General features: G+C 35.6%; 1 protein-coding gene across 1 annotated transcript in view; it reads right to left on the bottom strand.

Annotated features, from left to right (window-relative positions):
* Positions 1-13802, bottom strand: part of MBD2 (methyl-CpG binding domain protein 2) — a 67857-nt gene that overhangs the window by 27355 nt on the left and 26700 nt on the right. Inside the window, exon 3 of the mRNA XM_012464255.3 lies at positions 7075-7212. Coding sequence (XP_012319678.3) covers positions 7075-7212 — 138 coding nt within the window. The remainder of the gene's footprint in view (positions 1-7074; positions 7213-13802) is intronic.

The following is a 13802-nucleotide window of genomic DNA, read 5'->3' as shown; positions in this document are numbered from 1 at the left end:
CACACCCTTATCATTTATGCCCTAACTTCCTGTAAAGTTTCTTTAATAATCTCCTAACCCTGTCAGTCCTCATACTACATACCATTGACAGACTAAAACTTCTGTCTATAATGTTCCTCCATACTTCTCTGCTTTTGAAGATGACATGCTCTGTCACTCTTCTGGTGTTTTTTCATTGTACTTATCACAACATGATACATTATATATACATGTATTTGTCTGACTCACTTCCTATCATCACACTAGATGGAAAGTTCCATGAGAGCAGGGACTTTGTCTTGTTCACTCCAGTATCCCACTGTTTAGAAAAGTACAAGGTGAAGGCTCAAAAAATAATTTTTAATGAATGAATAATTTAATTCACTAATTCAACAAGTTTACATAGTAAGCACTATAATGGAGAAATGTGAAAAAGCAATGAATAGCCCAATACAGTTGTGATCAGAAAAGAAGAAAGATGAAACACTAAGGATGGTCTCCAAATCCAAACTTGGTAAATCAGAAGTTTTCTGAACAGAAGAAGTGACATCTAAGTTCTTGATGTAACTTGAGAGATGAGTAAGAAATAGGCAACTGAAGGCAGGAAAGGAAACAGCATGAAATTTGATTGGGGTGTGCAACGGTCAGGGGTAGGGGATGAATAGCATATTCAAAAACCTGAAAAATGTTCCATATGTAGAATAAGAGAACAAAGTGAGGCTAGAGAGGTAAGCAAAAGCCGTATCATGAAGGGCTATGTCAGTTATGTTAAAGTGTTCTGAATTTACCCTAAAAGCTACCAGAAAGCACTAAAGAGTTTTCAGCAGTGTAACACTATTAACACTATTAGACCATCATCCCAGCAGAACTCCTGGCTGCAATATGAAGAGAGAAGTTAGGGAATAAGAGAAGAAGCACTTGTGCCCAGGAGTTCAAGACCAGCCTGGGCAACATAGTGAAATTCCATCTCTATAAAAAACACAAAATTAGCCAGGCATGGTGGTATGTGCCTGTGGTCCCAGCTACTCAGGAGGCTGAGGTGGGAGCATCACTTGAGCCCAGGAGGTTGAGGCTGCAGTGAGCTGTGATTGTGCTACTGCACTCTAGCCTGGGTGACTAAGCAAGATGCTGTCTCCAAAAAAAAAAAAAAAGACAAGAAGCAGAGAGAGAGAGATGAGATGAAATGAATGATAGTTACCTGGTATCAGAATGCAGTAAGTGAACGTTCAGGAGGTAGGATCAATAGGACTTGCTGGCTAACTAGATGCTTGAGGTGAAAGATAGGAAGAATCAAGGATGATGCTTGGGTTTCCAGCTTAGGCAGCCAAGTGGACAGCGGTCTTTTCACTGAGATAAAGCACATCTAATAAAAGGCAGATTTGATCGGATGACAAAGGAGTTTAGAGAGATAAAGAGATAAATTACAGGTGCTGGTGAGACTTTCAAGTGAGCAATGTTAGTAGGTGAATTGACACAAATGACTGAAGCTCAGGATGAAGACATAAATTTGGGAATCATTAACATATGGACGATAACTGAAGCCATAGGAATGAATGAAATCACCCCTAGAGGGTTTACATACAAACAAGAATGCATAGTATCCCCTGGGAAACCACGACATTTTAAAAGACAGATAGAGAGAGAAGAACCTAAGAAGGAGATTGAGAAAATAGAAAAGTATAGAGGAAAACCAAGAAAGTATAGAGTCAAAGAATGAAAGCTAATGTTTCAGAAAGAGGGGTAGTCACCTTGTTTAATGTTAAAGCAGGGCAAGAAATTTATAGACTGAAACTTGTCCATTCAGTTTAAAAAGGAACATCAGCGATCCTGATAAGAACAGTTTCAGCGAGAACAAAAGCTATTATTTCAGAGATAGAAAACATTGAGTCAGAGGTAAAGCAGATCGTAAATGGACACAATGCCAAGAAGTTTGACTTTAACAAGAAAAGAAAGAGAACAAATGCTAAAAGGGGAGAAGGAGTAAGGTGTATAATGTTTTTTAAGATGAGTGGATTTGAATATATTTAAATGTTTTGAAGAAGAAGCCAGTTTAGAGACAGGCTGAAGATAAATGGTAACTGACATACTCCATTGGATGAGGTCTCTGAGAAGGAAGGAGGAAGTGCATCTGCAGAGTACAGATGTTGGAATAGCTTTTGGCCACCAGGAGATACCTTTAAGTTCAGTTCAGATGGATAATATAAAAGCTACTCTCTAGTTAAAAATGATCTAAATGTTTCTCATTTTCAAATTTTAACACAAATGCCTCAGTCTATTTAATTTTACATATATTGAAATATAAATTTAAAATAAAATACCCTTTTAAACAACTGAATTACCCGCCCCCCAAAAATAAGTACTAATAATACTCAAAGCTATAGAAAAGTGATCCTCAACCCCCAGACCACAGACAGGTACCAATCCATAGCCTGTTAGGAGCTGGGCAGCACAGCAGAAGGTAAAGCATTACCGCCTCGGCTCTACCTCCTGTCTGATCAGTGGCAGCATTAGATTCTCACAGAAGCACGAACCCCATTGTGATCTGTGCGTGTAAGGGATCTAGTTTGCACACTCCTCATAAAAATCTAATGCCTGATGATCTGAGGTGGAATGGTTTCATCCCAAAACCATCCCCCTCCCCCTCATCTGGTCCATGGAAACACTGTCTTCCATGAAACCAGTCCCTGGTGCCAAAAATGTTGGAGACTGCTGCTATAGAAGGTAAGCTGAAACTGGAATGGACGTAGCTTTTTTATAGTCTTTTAATTTGGTATAACCCTTTGGAAACCAATTTCCTAGTATGTATCAAAAATGTAAATATTCACACTAATTATATTTCTGGGAATCTAGCCCAAGGAAACATAAAATATTGTTACAAAATATTTTTTACATTTTAAAAATATGTCCAGCATATATCTCATGCCTTTTCTAAAGATTTCTTCAAGCCTCCTAGCAACAGTAACCTCACTTTTCTTGAACACCTATAGCACCTGCCTGTATTACTCTACTATTCATTTGGCACTTTGTATATGGCATCTTCCCAACATTACCCAGAGTAATACTTTTAAGTGTTATAGGACACATCCTCTATTTTCTCTGTCCAGGCAGCCAATTTTTCTGTGCAGAGCAAAGGAATATAATATCCTCCATGAGACTCTGTGCTTTAGCCTATCTGTCATTCATTAAGAACATTATAATGAGAACGTACTAGAAATAACTGTTAGAGATTAGAAACAAGTAAATGTTGCTAGAATGCCTGAAATAGTAACCCTCTGGGTTTTAGCAACTGAAAGCTGAACTATTTTATGCATTTTTCATACAAAATATCGTTAAAATGCACATTTTAAAAATTTATCTTTCATCAGGAAAGTTTCTTCTAATACATTTAATTCCTTCTAAAAGAAAAGGCTGGCTTCTGGAAGTGGGTAAAGGAAAGTTTCATATCCTTGAAATGCGAATTGGCAAAATGAAATAAAAGGAAAAAAAATCTAAGATCAAGTGGAAGATTCAAGTCTACTTCTTCACTATTAAACAATTACTCCTACAAAAAAAGTGAATATTCTGTAAGAAACGTAATTAATATTCAAAGACTGTCAAAAACACCAAAAGCCTATTAGCCCTCTATAATCTAATACTTAAAAGTAAGAAGTAATAGTTCAAAGATAAAACTTCTTTGGTTTGAGGCTAAAAGAGAAAAAGAAGCAATCAAGAAACTAGATAGTATCAAAGATGACAGCAGCAAAAAAGTAAGAAACAGAAATGATAGTTCTTCATATTATGCAGTGGGTAAACTAGAAAAGGCATTGTTACCAGCAAAAATTACAACTCAATTAGACTAAAAAGATCTTGAGATGTGTTTTATGCATTGAGCTGAATAAAGATATCTCAGTGATTACTGTTTGGGATAATAGTCTGATAATTGGTAGAGTTTCCTCCTCTCTACTACAGAGGTCTTTTTAATCTAAAGAAAAGATAAGCAATCATCAAATACTCTGATGCTATATACAAAAATGGCTGCCTACTACCCTATTATAACTAGGTTTTACAAATTCCATCACTACCTTATAATTTTAATTATAAGTAGAACTCACTGCTGAATTCTGTTTAATACTTTTCTTTACATACCCTAATTTGCACTTTTAAAGCTAAGGCATTTTCAAAGAGTCAATACATTAAAAATTCATAATTTATATATTTTATAGAATTCAAATTAGGCTCAAATTAGGCTGCCATATATATGACCTGGGCATAGGATGTTGGTTATAAAAGACAGAATTATTATTTTTAATGATTGCTTCTCATGTAAATTAAAGATTTCAGATCTTTTCACGGTAGAGCCTAGTTAAGATTCAGAAACCTCATCCCAGTTATAGGCCTCAAAATTCAACACTTTAAAAGGAATGACAATACCACTATCTTGAGCATCTTATTAAAAGAATTTGATATAGTTAAAGAATAAAAACATTTCTATCTATCAAACCTCAAAAATAGAAACCTCATTGTCTAATTCATTTACTCTATGATAAAAATAACTTCTCCAAATGGAATATTTGGCAATTTATATTACCAACTGAGTCAATGAATCCAAGTAATGGATAGCAAAACTGGAAGAATCACTTTTGCCTATGTATATTTTGCCAACTATCTCCTCAATAACAATAGCTGATAAACAGTCATCTGCCATATGTATATCAAAATAGAATTAAAACCAACATCTTCCTTTTACTAACTAACTGAATCTAAACTGGAATACTTGGGATAACAGATCATGATTTTTAAAACATTAATACGAAAATTGTCTTTGTATTATTTTCCTATATTCTGCCCAATGTACAGTCCTATTTGTGAGACAGAGGTCAAATATTATCTCAATTCTTACACTGAAGATAAAGAAAGAGAAAAGACAACTAATGTCTTAGCATAATCAAAAGCATCCAACAAAAATTGTCAGGTACCATAAGGATAAAGTAAAAAACAGCCAAAGCTTTTGGAGAAGTGGCCCAATAAAAAATTTTAACACTTCCTGTCTATGCAAGCTAAGAGGAAGATTAAACCCTGAAAAGATCTGGGTTGAAATGACATAAGCTTCTGGGGAGAGACAGAGGAGATGGAACTTTAGCATTTTGGACGCATACCTTTCATTTGAGAATAATCTCATACACCATAATAAAAGACAGAAAATTTAAAACTATTCAACATACCAAAGAACAAGGAGCAACTAGTCTGGTTATTTCAACTTTAAACTTCTAAGTTACCAATATCTTTATAGCCAGATAAACACCCAGTAAATAAATACTAGAGTTTTTTTTTAAACGGTGACTGAATTTAGGTGCAGAAAATAATTAAATTACTGTTAAAATGGCCAGAATTTACTAATCAATTGATGTTTAAATAAAACATTTGGGTTTATAGACTATATTGAGAATGATTTGGCAAAGAAAAGATGAGGATAAAATCTATTAAATACTATCTGATCTCAATAAGGCAACTCAAATTTCCAACGTGGAACAACATTTTTAATTAAAGATTACATTCCACCTTCTTTATCTTTCAGAATTTTTGGAGCAAATCTGTTTTACCCAATTACATACTTTCAAAATTTTCAATTAATAAATACCTTTGCGGGGAAATGATTTTTAAATCACCAAAAAGTCAAAGGACAAGATGTTCAAGACTTTAGATAGTATCTGAGAAAGAACACAACCAGGGAATGACTTTGTCAAGGCGGCCAAAGTTCAGAATGGCAGAATTCCTTCCCTGTTGTAATGAATATACTGCAACTTCCAGTGGTTTGGTGACTATCACTGGGTGTGGGAGTAAAACAGAAGGGAAAAGCCTCACACAGAAAGCTGAATGGCCCAAAGAAAACCTAAGTGGTGACAAGAGCCTAAAGGCACATGCAGGTACGCATCTTTTATGTTGGATGTGATACACTTACATGGCCCCTGTTGAATCTCTTGGGGACCAACAGTAAAGCAAGTTTAGAACTTCAAATCTTGAGACATCTATAGCAAGATGCTGATCCAATGTGGCTCCAAATATCTTCTGTTTTCCTGGCTCACCTGAAGAGGAAAAAACACTACAGAGGATGTGGGAACTGAATTTCTTTATGTAGTTTCTTTAAGAGCAACTGTCTGAAAGTTTTGGCCCAATCCTTTATGAAGTCTGGAGATGAGACACTTGGAGGACTAGTGAAAAACAAAATTCAAATGAAAAGGTGGAGTGAGACATCTAAAAGGGGAATACGAGAGCAAAAGATAATCGCCGTAGGTAAATCAGTGTTTCTAATCCTTAGGTGGACTCAGGTGGGAGGAGGCAGAGAAAGGAGAGGAAAAAAAATGCACAGATGTTTCTCCCTCCACTCCCTCACCCCAATTGCTACTAAAAATTCATGAACTACCTAGGCTTTATGACCACAATTAGGGAGTGAATAAGCAAGATTACTTGGAAGGTTTAAGCATTTTGTCCAGTCTCCCTCCCCGGGCTATATGGCATTATTAGGCAGCAGGGAGGCCTTTCATGTAATGCTTTTTTTTTCTAAGAAAAGATTCTGGTGGAATACAGCTTGAAGCAATAAAGAAAGAGAAAAATTAATTGAATTTGTACAAAAATGGAAGTCACAGGACAATATATCATATTGACAAAGTTTATCTAATTCTGTTTTTCAAAAGGGGTGGGACAGATTTCACGAAATAAGAAATCAGAATAAAAAGTAGTTTTAGCTTCCAAATAATAGAAAATATTTTTAAACTAAGCAACACAAACTACATGCTTTATTCTTCTATGAGATATTATCCTTGGAAAGAAAATCTTTAAAAAACTAAGATTGACAGAACCAAGTCTGATGTATATGACCACACGAAAAGCCTAAAAATTTAGTCCGTAATATTAATTAGATTCATTCTTAATTATATTTTTTCTTAAAACATTTGACCTAAATTTTGCATACTCCAGCATTCATGTAATAGCCAAGGACATAAAACAATTTTCTTTCCAAATATGCTTCATTTTAACCAGAATTTATTTGAATTATGTCTGGTAAAAATACTGATATTTTTCTGAAAAATAAGATTGGAGAACGAATTAGATCCTTACCTGACGTGGCTGTTCATTCATTCGTTGTGGGTCTGATTTCACTTTATTACTAGGATGATTTGTGACTTTGGTTACTGGTTGTTTGAAAATTGATGCTGTTTGTCTAATTGGCAATGTTGTATTCAAGTCTGGTTTACCCTGTGAATATAAACGTATTTTTATTTAAAATATTAATACAATCAGATGACTTCTAGTTCAAAAATCTATTACTTTAAATTATTCCAAACTTCTCAGTCTATTGCAGCATTTTAAATACTCCAAAGTGCATTTAAAGCATTAATATGTAATACATGCATGAAGTTTCCTCAAAATAAATAAAAAGCTTTTTGTATACTTTTTTTTTTTTTTTTTTTTTGAGACGGAGTTTCGCTGTTGTTACCCAGCCTGGAGTGCAATGGCGCAATCTCGGCTCACCGCAACTTCCGCCTCCTGGGTTCAGGCAATTCTCCTGCCTCAGCCTCCTGAGTAACTGGGATTACAGGCACGCGCCACCATGCCCAGCTAATTTTTTGTATTTTTTAGTAGAGATGGGGTTTCACCATATTGACCGGGATGGTCTCGATCTCCTGACCTTGTGATCCACCTGCCTTGGCCTCCCAAAGTGCTGGGATTACAAGCGTGAGCCACCGCGCCCAGCCCTTGTATACTTTTAAGTGTAAGAAAATTCTCTATATAAAGTTTGTATCTGATTAGCAAGGTACTAAAAACTTTTAAATGAAGAAATGTTTACTGTTGGTTTATACAAAAAAAGAACTTTGGGGTTTCTTTAGAGACAGGGTCTCACTCTGTTGCCCAGGCTGGAGCACAGTGGCATGATCATGGCTCACAGCAGCCTCGACCTCCTGGGTTCAAGCAATCCTCCCACCTCAGCCTCTCGAGTAGCTGGGACTATAAGCACGTGCCACCACACTAAGCTAATTTTTGTATTTTTTGTAGAGATGGGGTCTCCATACATTGCCAGACTGGTCTCAAATTCCTGGACTCAAGCAATCTGCAGGCCTCAGCCTCCCAAAGTGCTGGGATTACAGGCGTGAGCCACCACACCCAGGGAAGAACTTTAAGGATAACAATCAGGATAGCAATCATTTCTACATTCTGCAAATGGAGGAAGACACTGATACACTTGGGCATTAAAATATAAACAACTTGATCAGCAGTTAGGAGGCCAGACTTACATAAAACCACATAAATTAACCTCTTTCATACAAAAGTAGGTAAGTAGAAATGGAAATTCTAATTCCAGCAAACAGAACTCAATTTAGAAAAACGTGGTAAGGAAGTATTCCTTATTCTTAATGTATCATACGTCTTTGAATAATGTCGTTTTGTTCAATGTCATTTTGTTATAACAATGATGAGAAAAAAAATAATCCACTCCCAGCCTAAGCCCATCTGTGTGAAGTTAGCATGTTCTCCCCAGGTCTGTTTGGGTTTTCTCTACGTACTCCTGTTTCCTCTCACCTCGAGAAGGTGAGTGCACTTTACGTTCAGTGGTGCATCCCCATGGTCCCAGCCTGAGCAAGTATAACTATGACCTGTGATGGGATGGGGTCCTGTCCAGGGTGGGGTCCCACCTGGTACCCTGAGGTGCTGAAAGAGGCTCTGGCCACCCACGACCCTGAACTGAAATCAGTGGGTGAATAATTTTTTTATATTAATCTTTCTTAAATGTGCATAGAGCTCACATTAATTTCAATGTTTATCATTAGAAGTGTTTTTGTCTTTATTTAGAAGTTTGAGATGTTTTGTGACCAGAAATATGCCATGGGAACTTAATTTTTGTTATATCAGTTAGCCTAGAGTAAATAGGTTCCATTATACATCATTTGGCTAAGTCAGTTTCCAAGAACCTATTAACATTAAGTGAAGACTTACTGAATATTATATTTAATACTTTTAAAGGAGACTTAACAATGAAGCTGAAAGCCACAATACTTATTTATCTAGTTTTAATCAACCAATAAATAAAGTCTAAGATGTGTTCCAGTGAGGTCAAAATGTGGCACAGAACTGCTATTAAGTTCATTTGCAATACTCTTAACAAGAAAGAAAACGGAGAAAACACAATTATTGTGTGTTCTGATTCTGGCAAAAAAGATGAAAAGTTATATAAACCTGAAAACAAAAAAAATCTGATATAATTTTGATACAGAAATAAATTTGATACATTTATAGGATATTTGATGAACTTCTATCTTTACTACTAACCCCATATAGAAATTGTAATATCAACTTCCATGCTCCAAAACAGTGGTTCTCAAGCATAAGCGTGCATCAGAATCACCCAGAGGGCTTGTTAAAACACAGATGACTGAGTCTCATCCCTGGCACTGGGCATTCGGCAGGTCTGAGAGCCCAGGAATCTGTGTTTCTATTAAGGTCTCAGGTGATACTGATGCTGCTAATCCGGGGACCACACTTGGAGAAGCGCAGCTCTAAAACAAAGATTGCGAATTGGTGGCAGGTGGATCAAGCCCAACCCAGAGATGAGTGTTCAGTTTTTAGTGTCTTTAATAAATTAAGTCAGCACCTAAAAATCTAGAGTCTTCATATAAAATCCAGAATTCTAGCTTCTTTTAAAAACTGAAAGATCTAGAAATACGGACTTGGTTTGGCAACAATAGGCCGTGACTGATTGTAATGGCTGTCCATTAGTGGCCTCAGGGTCTACTGTTGCAACATTCCTCAACAACTCATATTTGCATTACCTGTCTGGGCCTGTAGGCACTGAGTTTGTGACCTCTATTTAAAGAATATTAGCATGCCTAGAAAGGTAAGCCTCACAATAATCTGACAATTGTTACAATTACAGTATTATTTAGATCCACTAAGTGTCCTCACCTCTACCCCTCCCCACACAACATAGCCCTCCTCTATGTTTGTACTGGGCAATCCTGTCATTCCTTTGTCTCATTTTTTCTCCCAATGTCTCTGCTTACCTTTAAAAACTATGTGCATCTCAAATGACTCTAACAGTATTATTTCTCAGGTATTTAGCTTTATCTTTATGGATTTTCAAAAAATATATAATGTGTAAATTTGGCAACAAGCGGCAAAGTAACCACTAAGTTTGCCAACTCTACGAAGTGTGAAGCTCAGGGATACGCATTTTAAATGCTCTTCTGGTCATTCTGTGATGCAAAGAAAGTTTGAACACCTCTGATTTATGATATCTAGACCATTTGGAGGCCCTAAATGAAGTCACCCAACCTATTAAAGACAGGAGACAATATTCAATCCTAAAGCAGCTTCACACATAAATGCTTATAGGGAACTTCTTGTCACTAATTAGGTAAAATCAGTATGTATTATTAAACGATATACCTTGTTTGGCATTTAACGTTTTTGTTTTTGAGAGGAGTCTCACTCTGTTACCAGGCCGGAGTGCAGTGGCAGGATCTTGGCTCACTGCAACATCTGCCTCCCAGGTTCAAGCGATTCTCCTGCCTCAGCCTCCCAAGTAGCAGGGACTACAGGCATGCGCCACCATGCCCAGCTAATTTTTGTATTTTTAGTAGAGATGGGGTTTCACCATGTTGGCCAGGATGGTCTCAACCTCTTGACCTTGGTGATCCACCAGTCTCACCTTCCCAAAGTGATGCGATTACAGGTGTGAGCCACCACACCTAGCCTTTATTCTTTGATAAAGAATGATATACTCTGCTGGTATTAGAACAAAGGTGGCATTACCTGTCTACTTCAGTAGACACACCGAAGTATTTGCAACTGTCTGCATGTGTAAACATATTCAAGTCTGTGAGATTCTCATTGTTACCAAGGATGACAGGAGGCAGCAGGAACTACTCTAAGCTGTTCTAAACTATGAATCCTGAATCCCTAAAGACTGGGAGGAAGCATGGAATATGTCAAACTATTGATGCTACAATATTGATGCTATTGATGCTACACTGGTAAGATGGATGTTTTTCCATTAACTTATGTTTTTGTGCAGTAAAAAAAAATTAAAAGAAAAACCTGGCTGAAATATTCAATATATACAATTAACTTCCACTGTCTAATAAGACAGTTCATTCCCCATCGGCACAGAATGGGACATTATCCAAAATGTGCCGCATTATTCTTCAATCTTATTTTGGTTTTTAGTATTTTTTCTCCTTTTAACTGGCCTAGAAGCTCTGACAACAGAAAACAAAATGTCTTTAATTTAGTATTCTAAAACAATAGCCTATGAAGTTGAGTAATCTGTAAAGCTGGACTAACAAGTTTTCCCAGAAACTGTCACAGAAACAGTAAATTCTATTACCTCTACCCTGAGGACTGCCCTGAGTCACTATTAATTTATGCCCAGTTGTGTGTCTGGAGTTTTTCTACAGTTTAGAATGAAAGAACCAATCAACCATCAACTTCAGAGTTAAATGCCAAACACTTTTTTATGGGACAAGATTAAAGCTGTTGATGTACATGTAAGCTACCCTTTCAATATAAGAAAAGTGAAGCAGAAATTCTTTGTTACAAAATTAAACTGGCAAACACATTCCAATATCAAAACTAAGTTTCCAACCTTTGACAAATCTATGTACAGACTATCCCTCAAATCAAAATTTAATAAATTTCATAATAATGTATTAGGTTGAAAATATTTTTCTTGAGAATCTATTTTATTCCCCTAGTTGCAGGGAGGAATATAAAGATAAATCTTTCTTATTTTTAAAAATTTTACTTCCCATCTTTCCAATAAGTATCTGAGATATGTCTTTTGTACACTCCCAAAGGACAAATACACAATAAAAATTAATTTTTAAAATCAGAAAATCAAGGACAAGGAAAAAACAGATACCCTTTTGAAAAGATCACTAGTGATACTAGAGCCAAGTATGAAATGTGGATCTGAATGTTCAAGGGGCCTGGGCAAAAAGAGAAACATTCAATTTACAGATATCATGGTCAGAAAGGACAACACATACCAAATAATGAGGAAAACAAAAAAAGTCCAGGTATTAAATCTAGAAGAAAATTAATAAAGGCACTGAACTTCACAACAAATATTAAGCAGATTTCAAATGCTTTTTCTTTTTTCAGTGACTTTCCATAAAAACCAAGAACATAAGTCTTAAAGAACAACTCAGTAAAGGTGAGTCTGAAAGGGTCTAATTATTGTGTAACCTTCCAGTGATCTCACATGATTAAGGATACTAGAGAATACCTAAAGAGGTAGATGAAGAACACATATCATAAGCCAGTGGTTATCAAATATTTTTGTATTTCTACCCCTTACAAGGAATCTGAAAATATATATACCCGACCTGCATTTTAAAGTCAGCAAGAATATTTCATATTTTAATCAGTTGCAAAGGGTGCACTTATCAGAAGTAATTTAAATGCCAATACTTCAATAATAAACTGTTACCTGTAACAGAATCTAAAGATACCCACCATTACCTATGTATATATGAACAAACTCTCAATGGTTATAAATTTTCATTCTCTTTGCTCTTTGAATAATTCCATTTCCAAAGTCATTTTCCATTTTAAACTTGATAATCTTTCACTGATCATTTATATATCATGAAATTATTTAACCTTCTGTGACCATAAAGCTCTTGATGATAAAACAACAAATTTCTTCTGGTTTATACAATTATTAGTATATAAGTGACCAAAATAAAGCATTACAATATATAATTACATATAAAAGATAGAAATTTATTGTGTGTGTGTATATATATAACTTAAAGAATTTTTTAAATAGTTTTATATTCTCAATATTAGTAATTGCTAGAATGGGACAAGGTAGAGCCTCTATTCTTCCTTTTTTATAGATGTAGCACTAAGAAACCTTGTTCACATAAATGAGTAGATAGAATTAATTTTATTCCATGTCATTCAGATTCTCTGAACTCCCTCTGAGTTATATGATAGAATGTAACAGTGAACCATCAAAAAATTTTAAAAATCAGTCAACATCTACATAAAGTCCTCTAAATTTTGTAGAAAGCAAAAACTGTACTTGTGGAAAGAACTGACTGTTTGAGTCATTCATGTTCTCAATCCAATATCTCATAGTGTCCCTTTATCAGATATCCATCATTTTGTACCATGGCAATATTGCATACAAGTGAGAAGTATGCTGTTCTGTAAAATGGGAGGTTGACTATAAAGGAGAATTACAGAAAAAAATAATGTATACTTCTATTATAGGTTACATTCTCAGATCAGTTGAAGGAAAGAGTGTATATGGAATTTAAAGATATCAAAATGGATTCTTTTAAAACCATCCATGTCAATGTGTATCATGTAAAGCCTCCACACAGCATAGTTTGAACACCAGGGACTTACACTATACTATATTGTAAATACCACTCTTTTTCAGTCTGTGCTTTGAAATAAAGCTGTATGACAGTTCAAGTTGTATATATTCTAGGGCCCAAGCCTAGTAAACTCATTTTATCTTTAAAATTCACGCAAATTTTGCCCTTTACCTTAAACATTAGCCATGTTTAAGGTAAAAATGTTACTCTACCACCCAAAATGTTCAAATAAAACTGACACTTCCAAATATTATTCAAGTGTCATGTTAATTCTGTGGTTTTTGCATGCACCACACACTCCCCAAAAGATACTCATGCCCCAATTTGAGAAGCAAGACTATAAGGTCACTTGCCTCATCTGGAAATGAGAATAATAATAGCTATTGCGTAAGAGTCTTATAAAAATCAAATAAGATAATGCACGTTATGCTGCTGCTGCTGCTGCTAAAATGAAGCTTT

This window comes from Aotus nancymaae, unplaced genomic scaffold, assembly GCF_030222135.1.
Source record: "Aotus nancymaae isolate 86718 unplaced genomic scaffold, 86718_ANA_hifiasm-v0.15.2.pri h1tg000020l, whole genome shotgun sequence".
Classification (NCBI taxonomy): domain Eukaryota; kingdom Metazoa; phylum Chordata; class Mammalia; order Primates; family Aotidae; genus Aotus; species Aotus nancymaae.
The sequence above is the reverse complement of the archived record's forward strand: the minus strand, read 5'-3'. Positions and strand labels throughout refer to the sequence as shown.